This window comes from Epinephelus lanceolatus, chromosome 9 (genome assembly GCF_041903045.1).
Source record: "Epinephelus lanceolatus isolate andai-2023 chromosome 9, ASM4190304v1, whole genome shotgun sequence".
NCBI classification, from domain to species: domain Eukaryota; kingdom Metazoa; phylum Chordata; class Actinopteri; order Perciformes; family Serranidae; genus Epinephelus; species Epinephelus lanceolatus.
The window spans coordinates 23,540,884-23,568,430 of NC_135742.1; the positions used below are offsets into that span (position 1 = coordinate 23,540,884).

The 27,547-nt window shown below is 41.3% G+C and overlaps 1 protein-coding gene across 3 annotated transcripts in view; it reads right to left on the reverse strand.

The window, feature by feature from the left end:
- The window catches only part of pcsk5b (proprotein convertase subtilisin/kexin type 5b), a 124,505-nt gene that overhangs the window by 89,715 nt on the left and 7,243 nt on the right, over positions 1-27,547 (reverse strand). For all 3 annotated transcript variants that reach the window (XM_033618842.2, XM_033618844.2, XM_033618843.2), the window contains exons 2-6: positions 26,581-26,685; positions 11,074-11,226; positions 9,561-9,704; positions 7,146-7,222; positions 1,046-1,134 (exon numbers count right to left, since the gene is read on the reverse strand). In XM_033618842.2, coding sequence (XP_033474733.1) covers positions 1,046-1,134; positions 7,146-7,222; positions 9,561-9,704; positions 11,074-11,226; positions 26,581-26,685 — 568 coding nt within the window. The remainder of the gene's footprint in view (positions 1-1,045; positions 1,135-7,145; positions 7,223-9,560; positions 9,705-11,073; positions 11,227-26,580; positions 26,686-27,547) is intronic.

Genomic DNA, 27,547 nt, shown 5'->3' on the forward strand with positions numbered 1-27,547 from the left:
TCCTACATAACACCTGGTTGTCTTGGTTAAACTCTGTATCTTCAAGCATTAGAAGTTATGTTTTAAAATGTATACTAAGCAGGATTTTCCTAAAAAAAACAAACATGTGGTCTCATACAGAAGTAATCCCTCTCAACCATCACTTATAACCCATAAGAAGCGTGTGGCGCTGTATTTATCTGCCTTTATATTTTAATTTTTTTCTTCTTTGCTGTTTTCAGGATGTTCCCGGGCACAGGGCACAGGTGAGGTTGGGACTTTTCAAAAACATAGCAACCAGGTGGCAGACCATAGGCAGCACTCATCCTACAGGGAGCAACGAATAACGGGGACACACTGCTAACTTTTGTTTCTTTATTTTCCTTGCCTTTTTGTCAGGCTTGGAGGTTTTTGTGGGTTTGTGAACACAGCCCAGGGGTGGATAATTGATCAGTTGATCCAATCAGAGCCGATCAGATCAGATCGATAGATGAGAGAAGCAGCGGTTTGTGAGGGGAAAGCAAACTTTTAGACCCAGCGCAGTGAATGGTTAAGTTTTGTTTTCACTATGCCTGACGTTCTGTGCCCAGAGAACGCTCTAAGCTCCTAGAATGTGGTGCAATGAATAACCAAACAGTGTATATATTCCAACAGTGCTCCTTATGAACAGTCCTGCACAAAATATAGAAAATCAAAATGTGGCGGCAGATGTTTTAATTTTGCCGGGCCGCCACAAATATATGAATGTGTGGGAAACCCTGCACACTGTTCCTTTGATGTAATAGTTTTGCTCCCCTTTAATAGGCAAATCTCTGCAATTACAACTCTCTGTAGGTTCCCATGATTCCAGGTCTTATCACATATTGGTTTTCACTTGTTGTGTTTATAAGAATGAAAGTGTGTAGAAGTAATCAGACAACACCATGATGATATCATGGTGTGTGGGACAATAAGCATATGATCAGTCAGTGACACAAAGACAAACTTAAAACACAGAGTTTATTTTTGTTAAAGCAGGTTGGAGGAATAATTCTACAGTGTCAGAAACTAGACAAATGTCACTCACCTCCTATTCTGGCATTGTAGGCAATTCCCACAATGCAGTGGGAGTTGTTTGCGGCTGCAGCAACTTCGCCTGCACACCGCGTCCCGTGTCTGAGGAAAGAGCGGGAATGAGCAGCTTACTACACAATTCTGGGACACACGTGTATACACAAGCAGGAGAGCACACACAAACTACCAGATAAACATGCAGCTTTTGAAGTGGAGAGCAAGGACACTTACACGTAAACACACGTTTTCACAGATAAATGTGAGCATTCCTGTTGATGCAATCCTAAACAAAACTGTTTAAGAGTAATAAGTGTTACAAATGTCGCAAACACTATAAATATTTCTACAGTCCTTGCTTTTAACCACAAACAAACAGAAGAGGAGGTAGTTTAACATTTGTAACGCTGTCACGACAAATATGTTTGGAGTTCCTCAGTGCCAGTGGTCCATAGATGAGTGAACACACACAAAATGAGGCACAGTGTTTGCCAGCATCCACACACACACAGACAGACACACCAAAACAAAAATAGCTGAAACAATGTCCAACATCAGTGATTAGATAAGACTACTCATACTTCTTTCAGCAACTAAAACACACACACACACACACACACACACAAACACACACCAGGGTAACATTCCACCAGTGGTGACAATCGGCCCGGGTCAGCAACCAGCGTAAACAAACATAAGTATGTTTGCGTCCGCCGCCTCCTCAAAAACACCACTTCCTGGATCGGCACAAACACACTCGCGCACACACGCACCTCCTGCCGAGAACATCTGCATCATAACACCCCCCGGAAACAGCTCTGACCGCTGCTATGGAAACCCAGCATCTAGCTATCCAAACCCCCGGGGAAGACACTGGGAAGTTTTAAAGTCCAGGGAAGCACTCAGACTGAGGGAAATCTGTTTCACAGTAACTTGATAATTTCAACACTAACAACATGATCAAAGGTTTTTTTGTTGGTTTTTTTTAAAAAAAAAGAAATACTGAAGCATCACCATCCTCACTCACTTAGGGTGTAAATGGAAACATTCATGCTTAGCAACTCCATCAAAAAAGGTCATCCTTCTCATTTCTTCCTACAAGCCTTCTATTGAATAAAATAAAAACGCTCGTGAGTAGAAATTCTATACCTCACACTTCACATTTCTTCACCCACAATCTGTCCTCCACTGCCCTCTACACTTGTATAATAAAAAACAAAACATACTCCTCCAGGTTTCGACCACTTTCCTTTAACTTATCATGAAATTAGTGGAGTGTTTTTCAACCTTTCTTCCCACCTGACAAAATGACTTTTGCCTGACCTTCTTCCTGTGCTGCCTACATAGTATTAAAGCTGCGTGGGGAGAAGGATTTCTATATCCACAAAGTAAAGACACTTGAAGCCTAATCAGAGCAGCACAAACAAGCACAAAATACTTTGTCATGGAAATATGCTTTTTCTCTTTCTTGCCTAGAGTTGACTGACATTCCTCCTCTTGTCTGCACAGTAAATGTGGCGCTACCTTCAGCAGTCCGTTAGCTTTGCTTAGCATAAAGATTGGAAAAAAGAGGGAAACCTTGAGCCAGGCTTTGTTAAGAGGAAAGAAAATTATGACAGAAGAGAGGGAAAGGCGGAGAGACACTGCACTGATGACGGGAGAGCCTGGAACCGTGATTAATCTGAGCAGCATGTATGGGAATGAATTATAGTACAATGAATTTCTCTCTTTTTTTCTGATGGTCTGAATAAGCAAGAAAGTCACCAAGCTGGCAACACTTGATGCCAAGCTAGCTTGACGCAGAGTGGCAGCAATTATTTAGCCAGTGGGACACACACCAGAGCCCTGTTTCCACCACGCAGTACAGTACAGTACGCTTTTTTTTACGTTTCCACTGTGAAAAGTTGCGGATGGTACCAATGGAACCGTTTCGTACTGTTCCCATTTTTGGTCCCCTCTCTGTTGGGGTACCTAGCACACAGATCTGGTACTAAAAGGTGGAGCTGTGAACACTGCAGTCCGTTGATTGGTCAATAGAGGTTGGTCACTCCGCTCAGGGCTGAGTTGTGGCTGGTTTTGAGGCTCATGTAACCACTATTCATACCGTGGAGAGTTTTACAGTCATTAGTAAACTGTAACTATAAAATGAAAGGATGTTTTGCTGCCTCTTGCAGCAGCTGTGGTCTGAGAAAAATAATTCACTAGGCCGACTGCCAGTAACTTTTAAGGTGGAACGTTTACTTGTAATGTTACTCAATGCACAAGTTGATGACGTGAATCAATTAACACACCTTAAATTTCACTGTGACAACTTTGACCATTACTTTAGTTTTTATATGACGTACAATTTTAGTAATGAGTGGATCTTCAAGCGTTAATATACAGTATATTATTTGGCCGGGTTATGTGAACAGGCATATATCCCAATCCTCACTGAGAAAAAAAAAAAAAGCGTTGCGGAGTGTCGTTTCTGTTAACTACAGCAACACTAAACCTCCAAGCTTGTCTCAGAGACTGCATGCACAAACCCGCTGTTTTTAAATACTCTCACTGCAGCCTGTTCTATTTTGTTCTGAAAATGCTGGCGTGCAACCCCCTTCTGTGGACGATAAACGAGGTGCAGACTGATAGAGGAAGGAATACAGTGAGTGCTGGACAGAGCACTTAGTGACAACAACCCCACCCACATTTAAGAGTACTGTTTGCGGTGGAAATACTAGGGTCTAGGTACCATGTCTGAGGGTTACTTTTGGTTCCAAAGGTACCATACCGAAAGTGTTTGGTGGAAATGGGGCTATGCACTAAAATGCGTGTGCGGCCTGGCCGGCTACCACAACAAAGAACAGAGAAGCTCCGATTACGAGACACACAGAGGTAAGTGACTTCACTCTCTGCTCAGGATGCAATTTCTCCACTATATCTTTACAAATCCCATGGTTATTTGCTGCTATATTAAAACTCTGAGCGTCAAATACAGCACCTTTAGTCAACAACACCTCTGATGACTTGTGTTCAAGATATCTGACTTCAACAGGATTCTGGCTTTTTAGATATCGGAGCATCATTTCTATGTTTCAAAACTGAAAATGCATGAAAGGCATATCCCGTTTAAGTATCAGATGTGACGGCCCTTGTATCAATGTGGAAACCGCCTTTTTATCCTTTGTAGAGAATGACCTCACAAGTTTTCAGCAAAGTGAACACAAATGAAACTGTGTGGGTTTAAGTATAACATATCAAATGGCTGCAAATCAGTGATAGGCCCCTTTGTCACAGTTAATGAGCCAAACTGCTGGCTCCCTCTTTCAGAACGCTTCAACAGTCTTCACTCAGTTCACTTCACTCCACTAATCCATAAAATCGTCTGTCTGGCTGTCTCTCCAGTCTTTGTGTTTGCCTGTTTTTTCCATTTTCTACACATCTGTGTCACAGTCACTCAGGGATCTCTCTGTGTTCCATCCAGGACCATATAATGTTTGTGCAGCGGATAATAGTCAGTTGGAACAATACACACTCACACACAGCAATCATTCAAATGCAAACACGTACTTTTTAACTTTCTGAAAGTTTCAAAGGATACAGCCACTTAAGCTCACATTTAACTCTCTGTGGTACAGATATTTTTTTTATAGTTGGGTGTTTTGCCACTACTTCAACTAGCACAGTAAATATGTTCAGGCTTACTATAATTTCAGATTTTTAAAATACAGCTTCAGTTTATTTTTCGTAGTTTTCAGTGTCTGTTTACTTGTCATTTTCTCAGACAGGTAATATGGCAGGCCACAGATGCACATTAACTGTTCCCACTTCCTAGATCTATTTGGAGACCGATATTAAAAACTACAGTTACATTTTCTCTAAATTGCTTTGTGTTACAGAGTGGTAACAATGAGAGTTATAGGTCAAGTGTGTTGGATTTAATGGCTTCCACTGATGTATAAAGAGAAATGGATACAGCATTGGAGACATTGTGCTGTTCAAACCTATGAGAAGTTGCTCATTGGGCCATGAAGACAAAAAAGTTCAACTGCCGCGTTTAAAACGACTCGGATGTTCAGTACTGCTTCCGCACTGTATGGCCAGTAGAGCAGGCTCCTTCCGGTTTAGTGCTGCACTTAAATACGAATACAATTATTCAAATGGAACAAATTCTGATAGGGAAATAAGTCATTTTCCAGGGGTTGTAACACTCAGAAAAATATATCCACTGATTTCCAGATGTGTCCTTTGCTATGCAAGTCTGCGAGGAAAAGTCTTCTTGGGCCACAGAGCTTTACATGAAAGATGTTCCTGGGGCCTAAGGCAATCTAACAGTGAGGTTGCAGAATGCAACCAACTGCAACTTCTCCTGTGTGCCATTAGGGGTGTAACAATCCATCGATCTGGATCAATATATCGATTAAACAATCAGTGATACAATGTCATCGATGCAAAGTGAAACCATCAATCATATCATCATCTTTAGGATGCGCATTTATTTTGAAAGTCTGTGTCACCATCAAATAGGGGCAGGCAAATGGCAAGCAGCCATGCAAAGGACAAAGAGGATATTGTTGTTTACTCTGGAATAAACAACAATCAATCATATCAATCGCAGGAATCAAAATCATATCGTGGCAGACTTTGTTATATTGGCAAATATCGTATTCTTGTCCAAAGAATCGATATAATATCGTATTGTGATGAAACTGGTGATTTACACCCCTAATAGATATGAACATTATATTCCATTTCTAACAATATATCCCCCTAAATCCTACACACAAGGGGTTATAGCAGAAATCAGTCTGCAAGAAAATGAAGAGCTTTGTCATCTACAGAATCTGAAGATGTGCAAGTAAATCTGCTCGTTTCAAATGGCAGGTGAAGAAACCCAAAATTCCCAAAGCACAAACACTACATTACAAAACTGTCAGGACACTCTGTGACCACTTTCTGTCATTTTAACAAAAGGACATCTGACTCAGACATAACAGGAATTTCCACAATTTGATTTGTCATATTGTCCTTTTAAATCTGTGGTGGGCAGGATGGGTTATCTGTGGACAACATTTAAAAGTCTGCAAACACAAGACTAATTCACTGGTAAAGCAATAGATGCTGGTGCATCTAAATGTGTTACTTCTTACTTGCCTTTAGTCCTGCTTACATCCAAAGCGCAGCTGTTAGCACTGCTTGTACACACAGACAACAACAGGTTAAAATCCACAAGAATTATGTCATTCTTGTTGCTATACAACACATAGTTTGACAACAATCCACAGTTTGCCAGATGTAGCTAAAGTTAGCGTTGAGAGTCTGTGTGTTTCTTGCCTTTCGGGCAGGATGACCAGTTTTAGCTTGCCGGCCACCACACGCCAAACTTTTAAATCTATTCCATTAGACTCACTATTCCCATGGGAGACATGACCTCTGTGTTTTGATTAAACTAAAATTAACTCCAGTCTGTAAATCCCATAGGATAATTTCTTGGACCAAGAATAGCAATATGAAAAGTCAAAGAGGAAGAACCAGATTTCTGTCCACACACACAACATCACAGGCAACTATGAATTCAGCCTTAAAAGGAAACCAGCTCATTAAGCTGCATCTGTAGGCCTCATGTCTCTTTAAGACAATGCATTACCAGCAGGGACTGAGATGCTGCCAAGGCATTTGGGCTGCTGCAGCCAAACACACACACACAAACACACACACACACACACAAACACACACACACACACCAAAAATCACTCACTAAGCCAAACTGGCACAAGACAAGTGCCTGGACAAGCAAGCCTCTCTTTTTTTCCCTCTTACACACTCACACTTGCATGTGCACTTGCACACACATACACACACACCAATACTTCCAAACAGAAAAACCACAACCCTCCCACAAATGTCACAATCAAATACAATAATGTAACTCATCGCACCCACAACAAGGTCAGGGCTCAGCAAACACAAACATATTGAGGCTAAGAGCTTCTGGTGAAAATCAATCAGGAAAACACACAGAAGAGCGTCTAACTGACTGTGACCCTAAAATACTAAAAGACAAATCCTAATTTTCACTCTAACAATTAAAATAAAGTTTCTCTCTCATTAGATCTGTTTAGATTTGTTTTTCTTACTTGTTCTCGTTGGTTGCGTCGTATCGGGGCATGGGGTCCATGTCGTTGCCGTTGACGTCAAAGCTGGCTTGAGGGTCCTGCAGGAGACACAGAGGTCAAAACAAGTACATCAAACACCAAAATGACAGTTGCAATAATGATCAGGGGAGAGAAAACATCCAGCAAGTAAATTCATTAGAAAGGTATGTCCAACACTACCCGTGTGTGTATGCGTGTGATAGACCTGTGGAACGTCAAGCAGCCTCTCTAGCCCAATCAAACAGTTCACATTAGCATCACACAGTTTTGTAAATCGAATGCAATCAGAGCAAACTCAATCTGCTGCGCATTCACCCTTCGGCACAAACAAATCCAGGCATTAAGAGTAGCTAATAACAGCAGCACAGGCACTGTCAAACAGGGTGTGAATCATTTAATCTGCACAGTTGATTGATGGCCTTACCTGCCGCCTCAGGCCAAGAAGTTGCTCTAACTGTCTGGCCTTGGTCTGACTGAGGTAAACATACCTCAGCATGCACATCAAGTATGTAACTACACACAAATAAACATGTACACACCACATAACTGCACACACACAGGTCTGAGGGAGCTCTCCGCCAAAGTGTAATCCATGACGCATGATTATGTGAGGCATATTACCATTAGTATTGCAATCTGGTTGATTATTTGATTTCTGCAAAGTGATTTCACGCTTTCTGTAACATTGCTTAGTTACATGCAACAAATAGTTCCTACTTACAAGATCTAATTTCTGTTGTATAATCATAATCATCTCTGATTTGAATTTATCTCATGATCTGAATACCTCTTCCTAGGGCTGTACTGAATAAGCTTCATTCATAACATTGAGATTCTAAACCAACACTGAAATACAGCACTTTTGTTTTTGTTTTTTTTGCTAGTCTATTCATTCTGCTTGAATCTAATACCCCTGCAAAGCTACGGATAAAGATTTGGCTACTCAAAAATAGTATTATTCTATTTGTACAATTAGTTCCAGTGGCAGCTGCTTAGGATTTTTTGTGACTCAAACATTTCCAATAACTCCAGAACTCCGTTAAGTCTACAAATCAAAATTTTTGGAGTGAAGATTAGGGCTGCCCCCTGAAAGTCGAAAACTCGAGTAATCAGTCGGAGACCTCTCTGTCAAGCAGGCTTTGCCCGGTCACGCTCTGAGATAAAGTTATCTACTGCCTTCTGCTTAGAAGTGGTGAATTTTACAGCTCACAGCAACTTTTTACGATATAACCTCTGACATTTGTTTGATATCTAGTGCTGGCAAAAAATATTGTTGCACATTTCCGATCCGTCGTTAGCGTAGTTAGCATGCATTAGCTCACAGGCCTAACATGGCTTGTTTTCTAAATTACGTGAATGTCACAATCACCCTGAACATCTCACTGAACCCCATTCAAACTTTCAAATCTTTAACGAATAGGCTACTCAAATATTTGTAATGAACAGCCAAATCCAATTAATCAGACACTATGCTAAGTTGGGTTCAGCCCTAAAAAATGTAGATGTAATCATTTCCAAAATTTCCAACATGTGTTTATGTAACTAAATACTGTGTTTCAATCCATATTTGTTGCTGTTCAGCCATTCAAAAACAACATTTTCACTTTGGTCAAAAAACTGTATGCACCTGTATTAATGAGGCTGCACCATAAATTACATTTATTCATTCATTCAAAAAAAAAAAAAAAAAAAAAAAAGTAACTCATTTAGTCCGATGAATCACATTATTCAAAATGATGTTTTGTTTGAGGATTTTCTTTTTCTTTTCTAGAGTGATGATGTCATAAAATATGAAAACAGAATTTCAAAGTTCATTCGGAAAACCTTTATAAAAACTTGAAATATTAAAAAATGACAGCTCCAGTTAAGTGGAATAACAGCTTGGCCGGTGCCTTGGGAATTTATATTCCAGAAAATCTAAAAGATCTAGTGAAGATAAATTACGAGTGTAAATAGAAATTAAAAAAGTTTTACAACCTTGGAGAGGGAAATTTCTGTCATTACAAGGAAAGATTACATTGATTAATAATCTCAGAATTCTTCAGATCATTTATCTCTTAATGGCACTTCCCTCCCTGGAGGGATCCTTCTTAAAATGTTATAAACAAAAAAATGACATTTGGTACAACCCTACGTTTTTGCACAAAAAAGACCATTACTGTTGAAATATTCCTAATCAGACATCTATATTCCTGTTATGCATGTGGCTTTTTAATCCTGAATCAGACACACTTACAGCCACACACACAAAAGCAGGTTACATAAACATTTCTTTACCTCCCCAAACCTCACACACAGACATACACAAATTAACACTGACGACTGAAGACTCCAACATGCACAGACACACACACTGCCGCTCATAGCCGCCCTACACCCGCATACATACACACTCACGTAGTTCTGAAAGAGGTCTGGGTGGTTCCTCTCGATGCCGTCATCTAGTATCGTGACCACCACATCTTTACCCGTGTAGCCTCTCTTCCACGCCCCCATGATGTTCATGTCCGACTGGCAGTTATGGACATCATCATTACAGTGCTGGAGAGACGGTGGCAGGAGGTGTGATGAAGGAGAGAGGAGGGGGAAAACCAAACAAACACATCAGCTTCTTGCACATGCACTTTAACTTTACGAGTGTGCTCGCATAATGAAATTCTCAACTTAACTTACAGCAAGTGTGATCGGTTTTTCATATGGAGGCACAGTCACATGCAAACACGTCCAAACAAGTCAAGTTACAAAGTGTATGAAAAAGTGAAATCGCAGGCAGCTTAGTTAAATCATATCATCGTATGTCTTAATTTACTCTTGCTCAGCTGGCTCTCAACCCGTCACGACACATGTAAATGTTGCTTTGAGTGATTCAGTAACCTTTACTGTAAATGTTTTTCAAAAGCACTGCATGTGCCATGAGTTGTTTTTTGTTTGCCTGCCAAACAGACACATAGATACCAAAAATACATCTGACTTTTATGCAGATTTTTCATCTGTCTTATTGCTACAGAACTAAACTTCTCACAAGTCACTATAATCCAATTTATATCTGACAAAGTGTATGTAGCTTCAATGTGATTCAAAGTCCCATCTGGGTCACTGATACTGCTTAATCTTATGTCTTTTAATCTATTTTAAATTAGATACGTAAATATACAGATGGAAAAACTGATAAAAACATGATAGCAATGTTTGACTCGAGTAATCTTTTATTTCCAGGTAAACCTGAAAAACACACACGAAGGTCACAGAGTTCTGTTCTAAAGCTAAAAAAATATGTTTAAAATCTCTGGTCAAAGTATGAGCACTTATCTGCACTGAGTTAACAATTGACAGAGCAGAGGACACTGAACCACACACATACACAAATACATAACTAAAAGAGCAATGATCTGAGGGTGTAAACACTCGTGATAAGCCTGCCAATCTCTGCAATGTGAATTGGACCATACTGCATGAGTGTGTGTGTGTTTCTGTGCTCAGGCGTGCATGACACTGCCGATCTCAGAGAAACGTTTTTAAAATGCAGGGACACAGAAACATGTATATTTCTACATGAGGAGTAAACACAGAATGATTTACCTCAACCCTACAGTGTCTCTTTTCAAATTAAGGAAAGCCCAAAATGTCATCACCATGGCTCTTCTTTTGTTTCATTCAGTAAAACACACACACACAAATCCCTCAGCTCCACTGACCCTGCAGTAATCAGGATCATGCCATGACCTCGGCTGACCTGTGACCCACAAACTGGATAAATGCGGGTAAAGAAAAGCACAAAATCCTCTGAGAAGAACAGACCAAAACAAAAGACATGACCCCAAATTGTAAATTATATATTCTTGCTTTGGTGCAGCAAGTGTGAGAGAGTGAGTGAGAGAAATTCTCTGGTACGAGTATACAGTGTACTCACAATGTACCACATACTGCTCCACTTAGCGTCATTATAGAATATGTTGCTCTGGGCTGGGCTGCTGTGGGCGGGGCTTGTCAGAGAAAGGGGCGGGGATGGCTTGTAATCCCTCTTGATCCTCCTCTTCACCACCTGCTGCTGTATCCACTCCACCTGAAACACACAAACACGGGACATATAGCAAAAACTGAGCACGCATCTAGTAATACCACACAGCAGCAGAATTACTTCACACATAGTACAATCAGTCGACAGGTGGGATTTCATCAAAATGCCTTTTAAACGATGCGTTCATGGTGACACACTCTTCAGGAAAACATACTTTGTGCTGTATCTTTGACAACAAGGTGAATATATAGTGGCTGTATTTCCTCTTCTTTGCTTTATGTGTTGAACTCACACACACACACACACACACACACACACACACACACACACACACACACACACAGATAAAGACCATCCCCAGAGAACAGATTCGGCTGGTATATTGTGGCACCCAACCAGCACAGAAAGGCAAAAAATCAGAAAGCAGCAGAAGAGAATTGAATTTTTCAATGAATGAGCCATGAATTCAGATGACATTTTTAACTGCAGGAGACAAAGCTGAAGAGAAATGCAGTTTCTCACAGGTAAAGGTAATTATTATTTCAAAGAAAAAAACATTTTCAAAAGTGACAACATTTCCCATATAAAGGTAGCGCAGGTGAGCAAATAAAGACAATAATATTTACAACAAAAAACAACCTACTGAGAGAAATTTTAGCATATAAAGTACAAGTGAAAGATAAAATACATCTAGTTACTTCCTATAACTGTACTTTTTGTTCTGTTAATGCTCCAGGGACATTTTATATACGTTTTAGGACTGCCCTCTTATTGCTATTTATCGGAAATTAGTATGGCTGCCCCTCTAATAGTCTACCAAACTTTAGTCAACCAGAAAAGTCATTAGTGGGCAAGATTTCATTAGCCCCTTTTACACTGCCAGATTTTCCGCGAATGTTGGGCCATTTTGCCGGCAAGCTGCGAACGTTTAGACACACAAAGCCGGATTGGCAAGTTGACCCGAGGTGCCCAATTTTCCGCCTCGTAGGGTAGTCATAGTGGCGGAACCCTTTAGTTTAAACAGTCCTAGGCGGCCTTCCACAACGGGAGGGGCTGTTGATGATGCCGCACGTGCGAGCCACTGGCGGTGGATAAACAGGAAACAGCTGATAGCAGGAATGAGCAGCTGGTAGTAAGAGGGAAACACAAACCTGACAGACACTGTAAAGATGAGCAACTGAGGAGACAAGGAATTGTGCGCCCTCCTTGCCCTCGCAAACTAAGAGGCCATTAACCGTCAGATGATGGGGATGGTGAGGAACGGGCCGACTTACAAGAGAATCGCAGAAGGACTGACCAGCCGCAGCTTCCCTCCCACGTCACTGTTTATGTCACACGCTGAGCTACACGTTTTGTTACTTGCTCACGCCCCCCATTGCCCAGAAAAAGGCACATTCTGTATAAACAAAATTAGGTAGGCGGCATTTTGCTGCACTCCCCGATTTTGTTTTTATACTGCCAATGCTGAAAAAAGACTGATTGGGCTTTTCTGCAAATTTGCACAATTCCTATCTAAAAAGGTCTATTGGTTGCTTAGTCACAGAAAAACAAACAAACAAACTTGAAACTATAAGGAGCTGCGTCTTGTCAAAAAAAATCCAAGGTGATATGTAAACTCATCTTCATTGGTAGACTACAAACATGACGTACCATCAGAAACATGTCAGTAGCTACATGCCCATTAGCCACTTAGCACAATCATTACTGCTTTGCGGACAGCGTCATTAACAGGCGGCTCGCTCAGTGTGTGACGTGCACTTGTAGATAAAATATAGGCCTATATTAATGAAGGTTCATTAGTACAGTTTTGTATTTCTCTGTAATGAAGCACAGTGTTAACAATGTTACTGATACTATTCTTTCTCACACCTTCAACTCAAACCATTGTGTTGCGTAAACATGCAGGCGACTAGTTGATTAATAGCCCTAAATGACAACTATTGGTGGACTAGGAATATTCTTAGTCAGGGGCAGCTCTACTTTACTCTCAACGTAGGCTGTTTGATGGCTTAACAGCTGTGTTGCACTCCAAGTCTGTCTTTGCAGTAAAGATGAACAGAGTATGCCCTATGACAATAAGGGCATGGATGGATAACATAGCTGCCCTTGATTATCTATAGTTGTATTGCTTTAACCTCAACTGCACCCACTTGTTTTGACGTATTTGGTCATTTTATTAGTCAATATATTTTGTATATGCCGTGCTTAAAAACACAATCATCATTTGATCACAAAAAATAAAGTACACCTAAAAGATGTATCAGCAGAATCTTGATATATTTCCCTGTATCCTGGACTGTATCCATCTAAAGTTAGACTTTTATTTATTCTAGTGTTGGCCTACAAGAGTTTTACAGTGGACTAGATTTTTTCTCTCCATCAGTTCATTTCTCCCTGTCTGCAAAATGGACAGAGTGATATGCACACATATGCACCGAAGACATAAATGTCTCTCAGGTAACATCAATCTCTCAAATGTTATGGGCTTATTTCAAGGCGCAAGGCATTCCTTGGCAGGAATCTCCCTCCGCTTTCAGACGGAATTTTCCGATTTCAAAATCAGCATTGTTGGATCTGAACAAGAGGGCTGGACCCACTCGCTTGGCCCTGGTCACCTCTTTTTAAAACCCTGAAAATCTTGTGTTTAGTCTAGCCGAAGTCCTGCAGACCTCATCTGCCTTAAACGACTCCAAGAGAAGTTTACACGGACTGGAAATGCTGATGACACAAAATTGAAATATTAGCAACACACACACATGATACACATGTGTCAAGCAACATGAGAGCATCCTGAGATGTAAATATTTCTGCCAAAATGATTGATGGATTCTTCAGACTGCAGTTTGCACATAAACATGATTGTGTGACAGCTTACACAGGCTACAGTGGGATCCCTCAGGAATGCAGCATGTCCAGATGAAGTGTTGTGGAGCTACTGTTTATTTATACAGTAAATAATGTGCGCTCCTCCTGAAACAATCAACACACCATCTACTGTGAACTCAAAGCATCTACGCATTATGTGCAGACAGACAGACACCGCTCTCATAAAAGATCAATCAATAGAATCATTTTCATGCTGAAAACTGTGTTTTGTTGCTCAGTTTGCCAAATCCAGGAGTGTGAGGTTTTAGTGAACAATGTCCGACTGCAAAGACATTACTCCACATCAATACAGCACCAGCAGAAAGAGAGGAGAGGCGAGAAAAGCTGACATAATGACTGCAGAGTGATTATCTGGTCTCATGCACTGAAATAATGTGCCAGGCTCTCTGGAGAGTTGGAGAGGGAGGCAACGAGACAAGATAAGACGAGAGAAGGAGAGGTGATAAAGAGCTGAAGAGAACAAGTCCCAGGAGAGTCAATAAAAAAAAGACTGAGCTGGAAGAGTAGGGAAGTGAAAACAAAAAGCAAGTGAGACCAAAAGACAGCAATTGAAGGGAGGGATGATTGATTTTATAAATAACACTGATTTAATAACTCAAGTATGTAGCTCTTTATAGATCACGAAGGAGTGACAGCAGAAAAACGATTGTGTAAGTGACGTACTTTAATAACATGAGAGCGCAGACCTCCCTTTTAAAGGAGCAAGATATGGGAGAAAAGGAAAGACAGAGACAAAGAGTAAAAAACACAGTGAGACGTTTAGTTTTAGCCTGGTGCTTCTCCTTCTGCCGAGGTCTCAGCTCATTTCACTCCAAGTTCTGTCAGGACCATCAGCTTCAAAGCAACCGTTTACACACGCCATTAGCCTCAAAACAACACTGTCATCAGGAATTGTGCATGTGTGTGTCCGCGCGAAAGCACTGGTGTATCATTACAATTTGCATACATTAGCGCAGCATCAAGCTCAATCTTTGATCAGCAGTGTAACTTTTAACTGCTTGTGTCCGTAACTTGGTAATTCAAGGGAGGTCTGACGATTAATGCATCGCTGCCTCTCATCTCACCACCAATCCTCTCCACCATTAATTCCTCTAGAGACTGACGAGACGGAGCAAAGACTTTACAGATGGCGAAAAAAAGGAATGATTTTGCTGAAGTTGGATCCCAATTAGTGTGTAGTTCACCTCAGATGTCTCTGATAAGACTCAAGGGTTTTAAGGGTTTCAGAGCACTTTGCTGAAGTTGCCTAATGAACAAGGACACCAGCCGAAGAACCTAGGTTTCATGCATCTGCCTTCTGGCAAGTATCTACTCCTGTCAAGTGTCCTTGAGCAAGACACTGAATCCATTCCACCTCTGTCAGGTGCTGCTCTGCAGCGGAGGAGGACCTCCATCCTCCCTAAGGAGGTAGCAAGTATAGCAATTTAGGATCTTTGAAGTATTGGCATCATTATTGCCACATACCTATATACTGACTTAGCGCAGTGGATAAAAAAGGGTCATAAAGCACCTTTAATGCATTGTTTTATCTGCAGGAGCAGAAACACTCAAGTGTTCATCTACTTTATGCAGTTTGGTCCAGATGATAATTGGTTTGCTGTCTGCACTTTCTACTGCTTTAGTGACACTTTCTGAAAAATGAAATGTTCAACCCAAAAATCATCCTCTTTTCAGAGTTTTCATCCGATTACTTTATAGGTCTATGTGCTGAAAACTGCTCTGAATGTTTTGACAAAACAAAGGGAGAAGATAGATAAAAAGGTTGGATATTAAATTTGTAAAGAAGAATTATGTTGTCAGTCTACATCTAAAGTAGTATGAGACAGATTCAGCAGTTCTGCAGCGGCAGGTGCTGCAAGAATCTCCCATTGATCAACAACGTCGTCATTTTCACACCACTCATTCTCACAACTGCACATTTTCTCTTTCAGAAGCATGGGGAGAGGGAAACTACTTCTAAAGCCACAAGAAAATAATTTAAGCAAACCGTGACCAACAATATCAATATGAGTACACAGGCAGAGGAAAATAAATGAGTCCAGGGGTTTCATTGGGAATGTGGGCGATGCCGACATTAATATCATGATATCTAAACAACTCTGCTGGTGTTCATATATATATATATATATATATATATATATATATATATATATAAAAACACATATATACACACACCTCAGCCCCTACGCTGCCAGAGGGGCTGATAATTTAGTTTTATTGATTTTCCAGCAACATAGATCTTCTTCAGAAAGAGCAGATGATTATAGTGGAAACGCTATATGGCTGTAACATAAAGATACACACATGAAGTATCTGCTAACCGAGGAAGAGTGTATCCACTGAAAATACAGTGGTGCTTTACTGTTCCATATCCTCTGTTATATTAACTGTGTACGTAATAATTTATCTCTGCCACTATTGGTAAAAAACACAGCAAATTTCTTTTTGAATTTCAAATGGTTCCCTACTTTTTATCTCCACCTTTTTCTACTGTATGCAGGTTTTTTAAAAGCTGGGAAACCCAATGAAAAGAGGCGTTAGACTGCTGTTCCTTTGCCAGTAGACCAGAGCTGCCTACACAGCCTTACTGGTTTTTTTTTTTCTGTTGTATCACATTAACATCATGGATGGGCTGAAAACAAGTGGCAACCTCCAAGGCTGAAAGATGAAGCCAATGCAGAAGTGCCAAAAATTGCAGTTAATTGAATTGGAACATGAGGCTGGCACTAGAAGAAAGTCAATCCCCATAGACCCCCATGTTATAATGCCCAACTTTACAACACATATAAACATGTTTACAGCCTGGCACAAAAAACAATTTTGGTCTCTATAGCTAATTTTCCGTTCATGACAACTGTGCAGGGTGTGAATTTTTATATACGTCACCAGTTTACATTTTTTAAGGCCCAAAGATGCACATATTTAAGGGTGGGGCCTTTTGAGTGACAGGCTGTCTGCGATGCGTCACCACAGTCTATTGACCCTTTTACACTGCCTGTTTAAGGCGGGAATGTCCCACTGTTATTCCACCTCTGTGTTCCTTATAAAAGGTATAATTGCAGAATGGAGGGACAGAGTTGTCTCACCTTTAAGCTGGCGGCACAGGTAACAACAGCGCTGAATCAACATCTGCATAAAATGGGACAGCCGGCAGACTGGGACCATGGATGTGACTATTGTGAGGTTTTGACGACATATTATGAGTGCGACCTAGCCCCGGGAGATCTAAAAGCAGCTGGAAGTAGTTAGAAGCTAACTCATAGAAGAAGAACAGCAGCTGAAAATGCCCGGGAGCTCCTTACCATCCTAGAAGAGGACGAGATCAACGGCAGTATGACAGGCCGTGTAAATGCCATTGTTTATGTTTAGAAAGCGGCACCGACGCATATGTTATTTGTTACACTAGAGGCAGATGCTGTTGTGTTACGCGTAAAACCTCTTTCGTTTCCGCGATGCCGGCATGCTGTCTTGTGTAAAAATGCAAAGGCAGTGTAATGAAGGGACTTTGTAGCTGCCCTTTAGCATGATCTAAATGAGTGAGTTAGCTCCACCCCTCGCTCATCCACAGCCCTACCCTCTTGTCCAAATATGGTCACGTCTGGCTCCAAAAAACATAAGATGGAGATTCCTTATTCCACAAACCTATGCATAACATCACAGTAAGTACATCCATTATTTTACATAGTCACAGGTTAACAGGTTAGTAAACAGTAGAAAGCAGTATGGAGGCCAGTGAAAATGTTACCGTAGTTACTTCTTTTTTATATTTCTTACTAAATCAGTTTCTGGAATTTGTGACGCTCTGTCATTGCATTATGCCAGCAAGGGGGCTCAAATCAGCCTGTCCACCTTGGTGTCGTATTTCCATCACTGCCGATTAAAGCCAATCAGAGCTGGAGACAATAAATACCAGTGACCACTGCAGAGTCATGACCCAGAAGTGAATGCCAATTATACCCTTTCCCATTGAATACAAAAGCAAGATGTTAGTGGGTTTTTGTCCAGTGGGAACAGGACCATTGGTGGCTTTGCATTTCTATACATGGGTTTATTAAAAAAAACAAAAAAACACTTTTGTCCTCTATTTGCAGGATGACCTGAAGCAGATAAATGCTATTCAACAGTTTTTCTAAAGCAATCAAGGCCAATACCATCCTTTGTTGTCCCTGCTAAGAATCACTCACTGGTAACAGCCTGCAGTTATCCACATCAACTGTGTCACGTTTGCCAATCCCTATCCAAACAAACACAATATTGCCCTCTATTATTGCCTGTAAAACTAGCCCATGTATCACTGCCTTTGTTTCAGTGCCAATCTGCTGGCAAGCTCCGAGGCATGACGATTGGATCTGCTCCATTTTTTTAACTCCAGCTCGGTGGAGCAGAGGAATGATCTGCTAGCACCTGTACCTCTCCGCCGCCCTGCTTTTTTTTCTTTTCTCCCACTTCCAACTCCCTCTACTACCTCACTCTTTTACTTTTCTCATCTCTCTCCCTCATCTGCTCCTTTCTGGCTGTCTCTTCTTTGCTGAGGTTCAGGTCTTCTTCTCCGCAGATGCCCATTTTTCTTTGAGATTGCCTGTCTGTCTCTCTCGTTCCCATTCCAACCCCCTTCCTCCCTCCTCTCTGTCTCATTCGCTCTCTGTGTAAGGGTTTGCAGGTGGCTCTTGCTGGCTGGGTCAGTAACCAGGGGAAACTGGGGAAGAGTTCACTTCAATAGAACAAATGGGAACAAATTGATCCACTTTCACTGCTTTTTTTTTTCGAGACGCTGTTTGAGTTGCAGGCTAAAGAACTGAAAGCTGGGAGTTTTAAAAAAGGTCAGAGGCTAGTGTAGCACAACACCCATAACAGCCTTTGGACTGACACGAGAAGCCAGTTCTTCTGAGCTGTTAAGTGCAATTCAGTGCCTCAGCCCAAACACAGCGCACAGTCGCACAACTTTTCACAGACGGCTTGAGCCCTGTGGTGCTGCTCCGGCCAGCTGTAGGTGCTCCTCTCAGGGCGTCGACTCCTTAATCGTTCATCTGTTAAACAAATTCAAGGCAAAAACAGATTGAGGAGTCTATAGCAAAATGTCCCACAAGCATCCTGGCTTTACGGAAATCCGTACCTGGGACTGTGTGGAGTCGCACAGTACCTGTGAGTATGCAAATTACCCCTAAGGTCCTGACAGGTACACAAGCTCCGTCTGTGTTGTCTCCTTGATGCTGTGAGTGTCCTTGTCTTCCACACATGTTCATGAATACAGTGATCTCTAAAGGCAGTTGGATGATGAAAAAAATCTAGGAGTTGTAGCGGATAAAAAAAATTGAGCAGACTTGTTTAAACTGTTTAATAATTGGATTTGAGCTCATTCGAGTAGTTTTACTATGTGGTGAAATATTTTCCGTATGTGGCACGACTTCTAGAAGCCTGCAACTCATAAATATCCCGCAACACTGAAATTTCATTTTGTCGTCACAGCCATTTTGCATTTCAATGTATCCCGGTGAGGATTCAGCTGCGGACCACACCTGGCTCTCAGTTTTCCTGCACATGTCTGGATAAATGACTTCAAGTAAACAAGAGTCTCGCTAAGTGAAACCGTCTGGAAACACCATGCTCCTGCAACAGAACGCTGTGGACAGAAAGCCGCGGAGGCGTTTAGTTTCTCTCTACTAATCTGTGCATAGACTTCAAAACGGCATTATAAAAGGAGGAACAACCACTGTAGTACTCTAATTGTTGTTTACAGTAAACTCGAAATAGCTGGAAATAGATTTCAAACAAAGCCGGCCGAGTACACTTGAACTCATTTCACACCAAAATCTAACAACAGTGCAGAGCTACAAGGAAAAAGTCTGTGGCTGTCCAAATTCTCGTGTAACTCCCAGTATGAATGAGTCATGGGCGTACGTCAGCATAGCTGTGCAAGGTGCAAGTTGAATGCTGCTGAAGACACAAAGAGAAGATTTCCTCACTAACAGGTTTGTAGATGCAGTTTTAATTGGCGCTGCAGCAGATTTCATCACTTCGCCTTTCTCAAACTGATTACGGGAACTGTGATACACAAAGGGAAGGCTACACATGAACTTCAAAGGCACATTTAAGATGTAACTGTGCATTCAGTTCCATTACAGTCATGTAACGATACCTAAAGAGTTAAAACATTTGTTCTCTAATTTTGTTCAGATGGAAAATTAAGCTTGTTGATTTAAAAATGAGAAATTACAGGTACTCTATGCAAATTCAGGGCGTATTAGATCGTCTGGACATGTTTCTCAACATGGAGGGGGCTGAGCCAGCAGCTCGCAGCTAACGGTGCTAACTCAATAAACAACGCTAAACAACGGTGTAAACTGGGTGGAACCAATGTGGGTGCTACACTTCCGTCCCATCACCATCTCGATATCACCAATGACTCCCATATTAACACAAGGGGTGTAACATTATGTATTGGTATTGAACCGTTCAGTAAGAGGCTTTCTGTTCACTACGAATTACAAAATGATCCATTCTTTGAACTTGTCCTGTTACAATTGGAAAATAAAATATACAGCTTTAATTGTGCGAGACATAATGTTTTTAGTGCCACTGCGCTCATCAAGGCAGCCCACATCACATACCAGTCAACATGCTGTCTGCCCCTATCATCCCCAACCAATACATTCTACACCAATGAGACACACTGGGAGGCACGCTACGCTAAGGTAGGTCATTGCAATATGGTTAGTGACGCCAGTACCAGACCAGAAAGAGAAGATCCCCCAGTAACCTACAGGTCTGGCATTTGGAGCCACTTTGGTTTCGCTGTGAATTCAGATGATGATGAAAAAACACTACAATATGTTGCATCTGCTTCACGACAGTACGTTACATCAGTAGGAATACTTCAAACACGTCAACTCATTTTCGGCGACATCACCCCACTATGTCAGTCGGTAAAACTAGATGAATAAAGGAGCAACACACACACTAGAAGGTAACATTATCTCCGCAGTATTTAGGCAGCCATTCCCAACTGATTCAGAAAGGGCAAAGGAAATCACCACACAGTGCTACATTTATAGCTGTGGATATGAGACGTAACTCTGTAGTGGAAAATACTGGCTTTAGGAACAGGCTTAATGTATTCGAGCCCCATAACAATATTCCTTCACGAGCCCAATGCAGCGCCCAATTCCTGCTTTGTACAAAAGACAAAAGCCCAAATGATGATATTAGTTTTGAAGTATTTATAAATTTAAAAAACATGAAAATTTCTCTAGCATATCAGAAACAGAATTGTTTCTTTTGTTTGGATTTGTTTATAACTATTATACTACATTATATAAGGCGCTGTTTTTGTTTTATAAGCTGCTAAGAAGACACTCCAGAAGATGGGTCACTCAGGTATGGCTCCATCATTATTCAAAGATCTTTCAAGATCATACATTATGATGATAGTTTTAATAAATTAAAAATCAAGGAAATTTATTTGTCATATGAACTTCTTTGCTCTATCAAAAACGTACCATGTCGTGACACCACTGTGTTCAGACCAATGATTCGCGATGAGGTGTCACCTGCAACTCAGCTGGTCAAATCGCCAGTGGCTGGTTTTAATCATAAGGCTGGTCACCTGTTTCTACAGCTTATCTTTCAGCTTGTAGTGAAGTCTGCTGTTCAAGTCAAAATGACCTCAGACGGCGTGTTCGCTTGCTGCGGCAGGTGCCTAATGAGCACAGTGTTAAAGTGGCTGCGATGAGACAACCAGAGGGATGAACACATGCACAAACTTCAGTGCGCAGCCAGACCAACTTACCCCAACAAACCACAGAGAAGCTCGGATTGCAACACACACAGAGGTCGCAGAACTCTACTCAGGACACCATTACTTACATTACAATCTTTACACAGCATAGTGGTTTGCTGCCGAATCAATGCTCTGAATGTTGCATACAGAACCTTAAAAGCACTGTTTAATTATTTTGAGGTTATAAAGTTGGTTAGGCCTTCACTGCCTGCCAGGAATACTGATAAACATCTCTAACAATAAACCCGCGACAGGCTCCAAAAAATGTGCAGCTATCATAATGAAGACACACGCTCTCTCCAGGCCAGTGGCCTTGGCAGAGTCATTTAACAGCCTGGAAAAATAGCGGTCTTTGACCTGAGAGGCAAGTGACACTGCAGTTAGGCGGATGCCATAAAGCGGTAATCTGTGCTGTGCTGCATCACCATGGTAACGTGCGTGCCAGTGAGTACTGTGGATGGCAGGGTGCGCCTTTCATGGCACCGCTACACCCATCTGACTCACACACACAAACACACACACTGTCATTATTACAAAACCTGATTGCAAAACATCATTAGCAGTATGCCAGATTGCGCTGGTGCCAAACTAGCCGTCATGTTGATCCCAAACCCACAGACAGGTCGCAGATTACGCTGAAAGCATAGCGAGTCGGGGGGGGGGAAACACTGACAGCTCCATTCCTCTCCACTCCGCTTTTCCTTTATTTGGTTTCTCTAATCCATCTTCCCCTCTCTTCCCTCCTCTCTTCAGCTCCTCTTTACTCTCCTTCTGTTGTAATAGCTCCTTTTCTCTCCTTTAACCTCTCCTCTCTGATCTAGTCCTCTAAAATCTCAGTCCCTCAGCCAGCTGGCATCAGGACACAAACCTTCCTCCACCATGGCACAGTGTCAGGCCCGAGAGAGCAGGAGAACCAAAGACGGAGGGAGGGAGATGAGTACGCTGAAAGCAACAGTGATAAAAGGAGGTGGGAGAGGGAGAGGAAAGAAAAGAGATGACAGGTAAGGACAGCAGGTGGACAAAACGAGCCAAGAGGGCCAAAAAAAGTAGAGAAAGGAAAGAGAAAACAAACAAGGAGATAGAGGACAACGAGATAAGTGGATAACAGAAGGTGACAGCCACCGTCTTATCTTGTCGTTCTGTTACGCTCACCATTTCTGTTTTCTTCCTCCCATTTCATCCTTTCTTCGTGTAATCAAATCATTATCATTTCTCAGCAGTCAGCATGCATTCATGTGCATGCACAGATACAAACAAACGGGCATGCTCTTGAATCCATTAAAAAAAAAAAAAAGCAAACAAACACACACAAAGCCATTGCTGCTGGATGAAATCCCTGAACCCCCCAAAAAGTCTATATTTTTCAAAACTGACATACACTGGATACTTTAAGTTTCACTGTAAAGGATCTGGGGAGTTTCATTTTGCGTTCTCAGGAACCATTCCCAGCATGCTTGATAAAGTGACTTCATCAAACAGACAGACATTGACAAGTTAAGTTTGCGTCAGACGCAAATATGACAAAAGATGTACTTGAAGTATGAGGAAGAATTAGACATTTCCACAAACAGTCTCGTCCTTGAATTCCTTTGAAGCTCTCTATTTTCTATACACATAAAACTTAACAAGACATCAGTAAAGAAAAAAGGCTTCATCGTGTACTTCTGTTGTATTCATCCTGTGTATTTTGATGAAGTGGTGTGAGATCCAGGCTTCATTAATAATGCAGCCATGGTTTGATGACCTGGTGCAATGATGAGAGGAGCACTGACAGGACAAGCATAAGGGTTTAAGTCTTGTTTGACGGGCCAGTTCATGCAAATCACACAAAAAAACACTATTCAGTGGGGCTGGGTTTTAAAAAATGTATTTTCTAAAATCACATCAATCTTTATTTGAATGATCCACTATCATTTCGTAAAATCTCAAACTTGATCATTCAATATATGCCCTTTCCCAGTGCATGACCTTTAACCCCATTAGCCCTGTATAGACAGCTTTTGATTCTTTACACAACAAGATCTGGCCACAAAACAGACTAATGGACATCAGCTGAATCAAAACATGGTGGGAGCTGCTTCACTGAAGCCACCGCCAAGCCTAAAAACAGATGTCTGGCTGCATTTAAAAAGTGTGAAGACAGAGAAGAGCTGGACACAAGCAAAGCCATTTGTGAGATGTGCAAAATTTGAGGCGAAATATTGTGGAAATATCACAAATTTCCAAAAAACTAGAAATCACCGAGATACGCAATCTACAAAACGTTCGTTCTGGAAGAAACCCCACTGGAGTGTTTTCTGCTGTAACATGCTCATATTAAGTAACATTAACTTAAATGTAACTGCTTTGGCGTCAATTCTTGATATAAACAATAATATTTTTATAATGCACTGGGTTAAATCAAGCTGGTATTGAATCGAATTGAAAATCAAACCAAATTGGTACCTTGTGAATTCGGAATCGAATCAATTTGGGAAATCAGTGTTGATACCCAGTCCTATTGTTCAGTTATCTGAATGACAGAGCTGCGCTTTGCAAGCCTGTGTTTTATATTTAATAAGGCATTCCTAATCTTGGTGAAGTAGAAACCATATCAAAGTACATGAAATTCATGATTCTTTTCTATTCTACTAAACTCCGACATGCGGCTGTAGTATAATATGGTGACACCACTGGGGCAAAATTTCATTCTGGTTGGACAGTTGTGGCACCAATTCTGCTCATTGGTTCAGAGTTCAGGTCTGACACACGGCAAAGAACCAGTGGTGGCACAGACCAACATTGCCCTTGAACACACCGCAAAGACAACAGCCAATGGCAAACTGGCATATATGTTCTGTGCCTAAGTGATAGGAAATAACTCTCCACACTGGCAGACGGTATTACTCTGTATTCGTCCTAAAGAAAGGGAAACTAGGAAACCAACACAACAGATTCAAGATGCTTGTCAGGCAGTTAGTACATTAACAACAAAACCTGATGTTAAAAGAAGAAATTATGTTTACCGTGCACTAGTGAGAGAGTTCAATAGCAAAAAAATAGCCTTACCTCATATAACAAGTTTGTTTCAGTCACACTCCCTCTCGATTTTAGTTGTTTGTTGCCTTCCTCACTTTTGTTTCTCTACTCATGCACTGAGCTGAACTGACAATCACAGTGATTACTCCAACCGATGAGCTCCAACGGGCTCTGACAGACTCCTTTATCTCAAACACCAATTCAACACGCTGCATTGGCTGAAAAACAGCCAACAAGGGCCAATGGGGCAGAAAACACTACAAAAACTAAGGTGTCAGCAGCTCACTGACGGCCCAACAATGGCGGACAGCCGACCATCAGTCAGGTGTGTCAGGATCCTTCGTTCTTCGTTTCGTAGGCTTTCTGTTAACTGGCATTCCTGGCACAGCGCTTTTCAAAGAGCAACACATTTGGGACAGAAAAATCTAGGATTTCCCTGAATTTTGATCCAACAGGTCCAATTAATTGGGTAGCGCTTCTTTCTGGGACCCCACCCTGTCCAAATGGATATGTAGTGTCTGAATGTATTTCACAGAAACAAGATGCTGATACATGAGAAAAATAATGTGATGAAATCTTTATATGTTTTTATAAAATTCTGTTTTCAGTTACACCCATTGGCCAGTGATGATAAGTTTCCCCATACAAGTGAGTATGGTGTAAAAGCATTCATTAATTTTCTGCACCCGCTTATCCTGGTACAGGGGGTGCTGGAGCCTATCCCAGCTGTCACTGGCCAAGGCGGGGTACACCCTGGACAGGTCGCCAGACTATCACAGGGCTGACACATAAAAACAGACAACCATTCATGTTCACATTCACACCTACGGCCAATTTAGAGTCACCAATTAACCTGCAAATCTTTGGACTGTGGGAGGAAGCCAGAAAACCGAGAGAAAACCCACGCAGACGTGAAGGAGAACATGCAAACTCTCCCATCTCTTAACCTAACCATCAAACCTGATGCTGCTGGGTTTGTGGAAAAGCAAAGTAGCAGAATAGGTCTCATTTATTATAATTCATTTGTGGGACTATGATCAGTACTGCGTGAAATGTCGGCAAAACTTGGATTTTCCTGCAATGCAACAGTTCCTGTCCTCATGAGCACTTGGCTGCAATAACCCGTTTATGTGCAGGTCTCATCTGCAGCAACAAGGATAGGAAAACAGAGTCAAGTGGTATGTTAAGTGTATAAGGTTACAGCAGGAGTCTGATGATGAAGTGATTCAAGTACTTGCAACGTAGAAATTATGCTTAGCGTGTAATGTATTGTTTCATCAACAAAATATACCATTGATAAACAAATGAGCACAAACATAAAGAAATCAGCAAATGGTCTAAATAAAGTATTTGTTTAAGACATGCCTGTCTGACAGTCTGCCAAAAATATGAGGATATTTGTCAAGATGTCTTAAATTTGTCTCCTGTAAGAGTGAAACTTAATTTTACACCCTGGACATAGAAGTTTTCAATAAATAACTCAAGGTCCACTTCCTCACTGTTTCCATGGCTTTCAATTTCACACATCATGGTGATCATCATAAGATGGATGTACATAGGTCATGTGATGAGTCATCTCTATAACAACTGAGCAAACTTCAGGAAAAGCTAGTATGGTTATGATTATTTTGTCAAACTATCTCCAGCACCATTTAAATGCACAAGAAACACACACTCTTTTAACTAATGTGGTTCATGAAACAGCACAACGCACTTACCTTGGGCTCCATTGAGATGAAACTATGGCGACCGCGGCTGGACAAAGTCGACCTCTTGATGGTCCGGCTATGGAAGAAGTGATAGTGGTCTTTGAGATCCCCAATCTACAAAACAAATATGCAGACTTAGGAAATGTGTTTATTCATTCCATAACCCTTCTCTCTACCTCACTGCAACTCATTAAAAAGATTTTTTCCACACCAAAGTGTCCTAAACATTATCATGAGTAACTGCTCTGGCATTTTTATTCTCGTAGAGATGTTTGCATTCCACAGATGAAACAGATATCAGACATTACTGTGTACACATCATAAATACACATGACATTAGAGAAACCAGTCGCCAGAAGAAAATGTTGACATTGTGCATTTCTGCTCACCACAAATACGAAACATTGGCACATTTCATATGTATCTTATCAACATTTCTTTGGTGATGGAGTGTGAGCTGACTTTGTCATCAGGTGGTGAAGAGGATAGTGGATAATGTGTCACCTAGGAGAGACACCTACCGGCGAGCTGCAGACCACTGTTCAGTTATAACAAATAACAAAACCGGTTTTAATTTAGAGAGTCATTGCTGTGGTTCAAGCAGGTTTTTAGGCAACAAACATGAGTGTCTTTAAGCAACCCATCACTGTTTTTCCTGCTGGGATTGTGGCACTAAAAGCTGTTCCTATTAACCAAGACATTGCAGCGTTTCTTGCTGAAACATTGGCATTAAAGCTGTTGTATATTACCAAGACATTGCTGCATTTCCTGCCAAGATAGTGGCAGAAAAGCGGTTGTTTTTTACAGAGACGTCATTGTGTTCCTGCCATGATAGTGCCAGAAGAAGTGCAAGTTCTTTAGTAAGACATCACTGCATTTCCTGCAGAGATGGTGGCATGAAAAGCAGATATTTTGTTACAAAGACGTCACTCCTTTTCCAGTGGGGATTGTGCCCCCAAAACTGGGTATTTAAGGC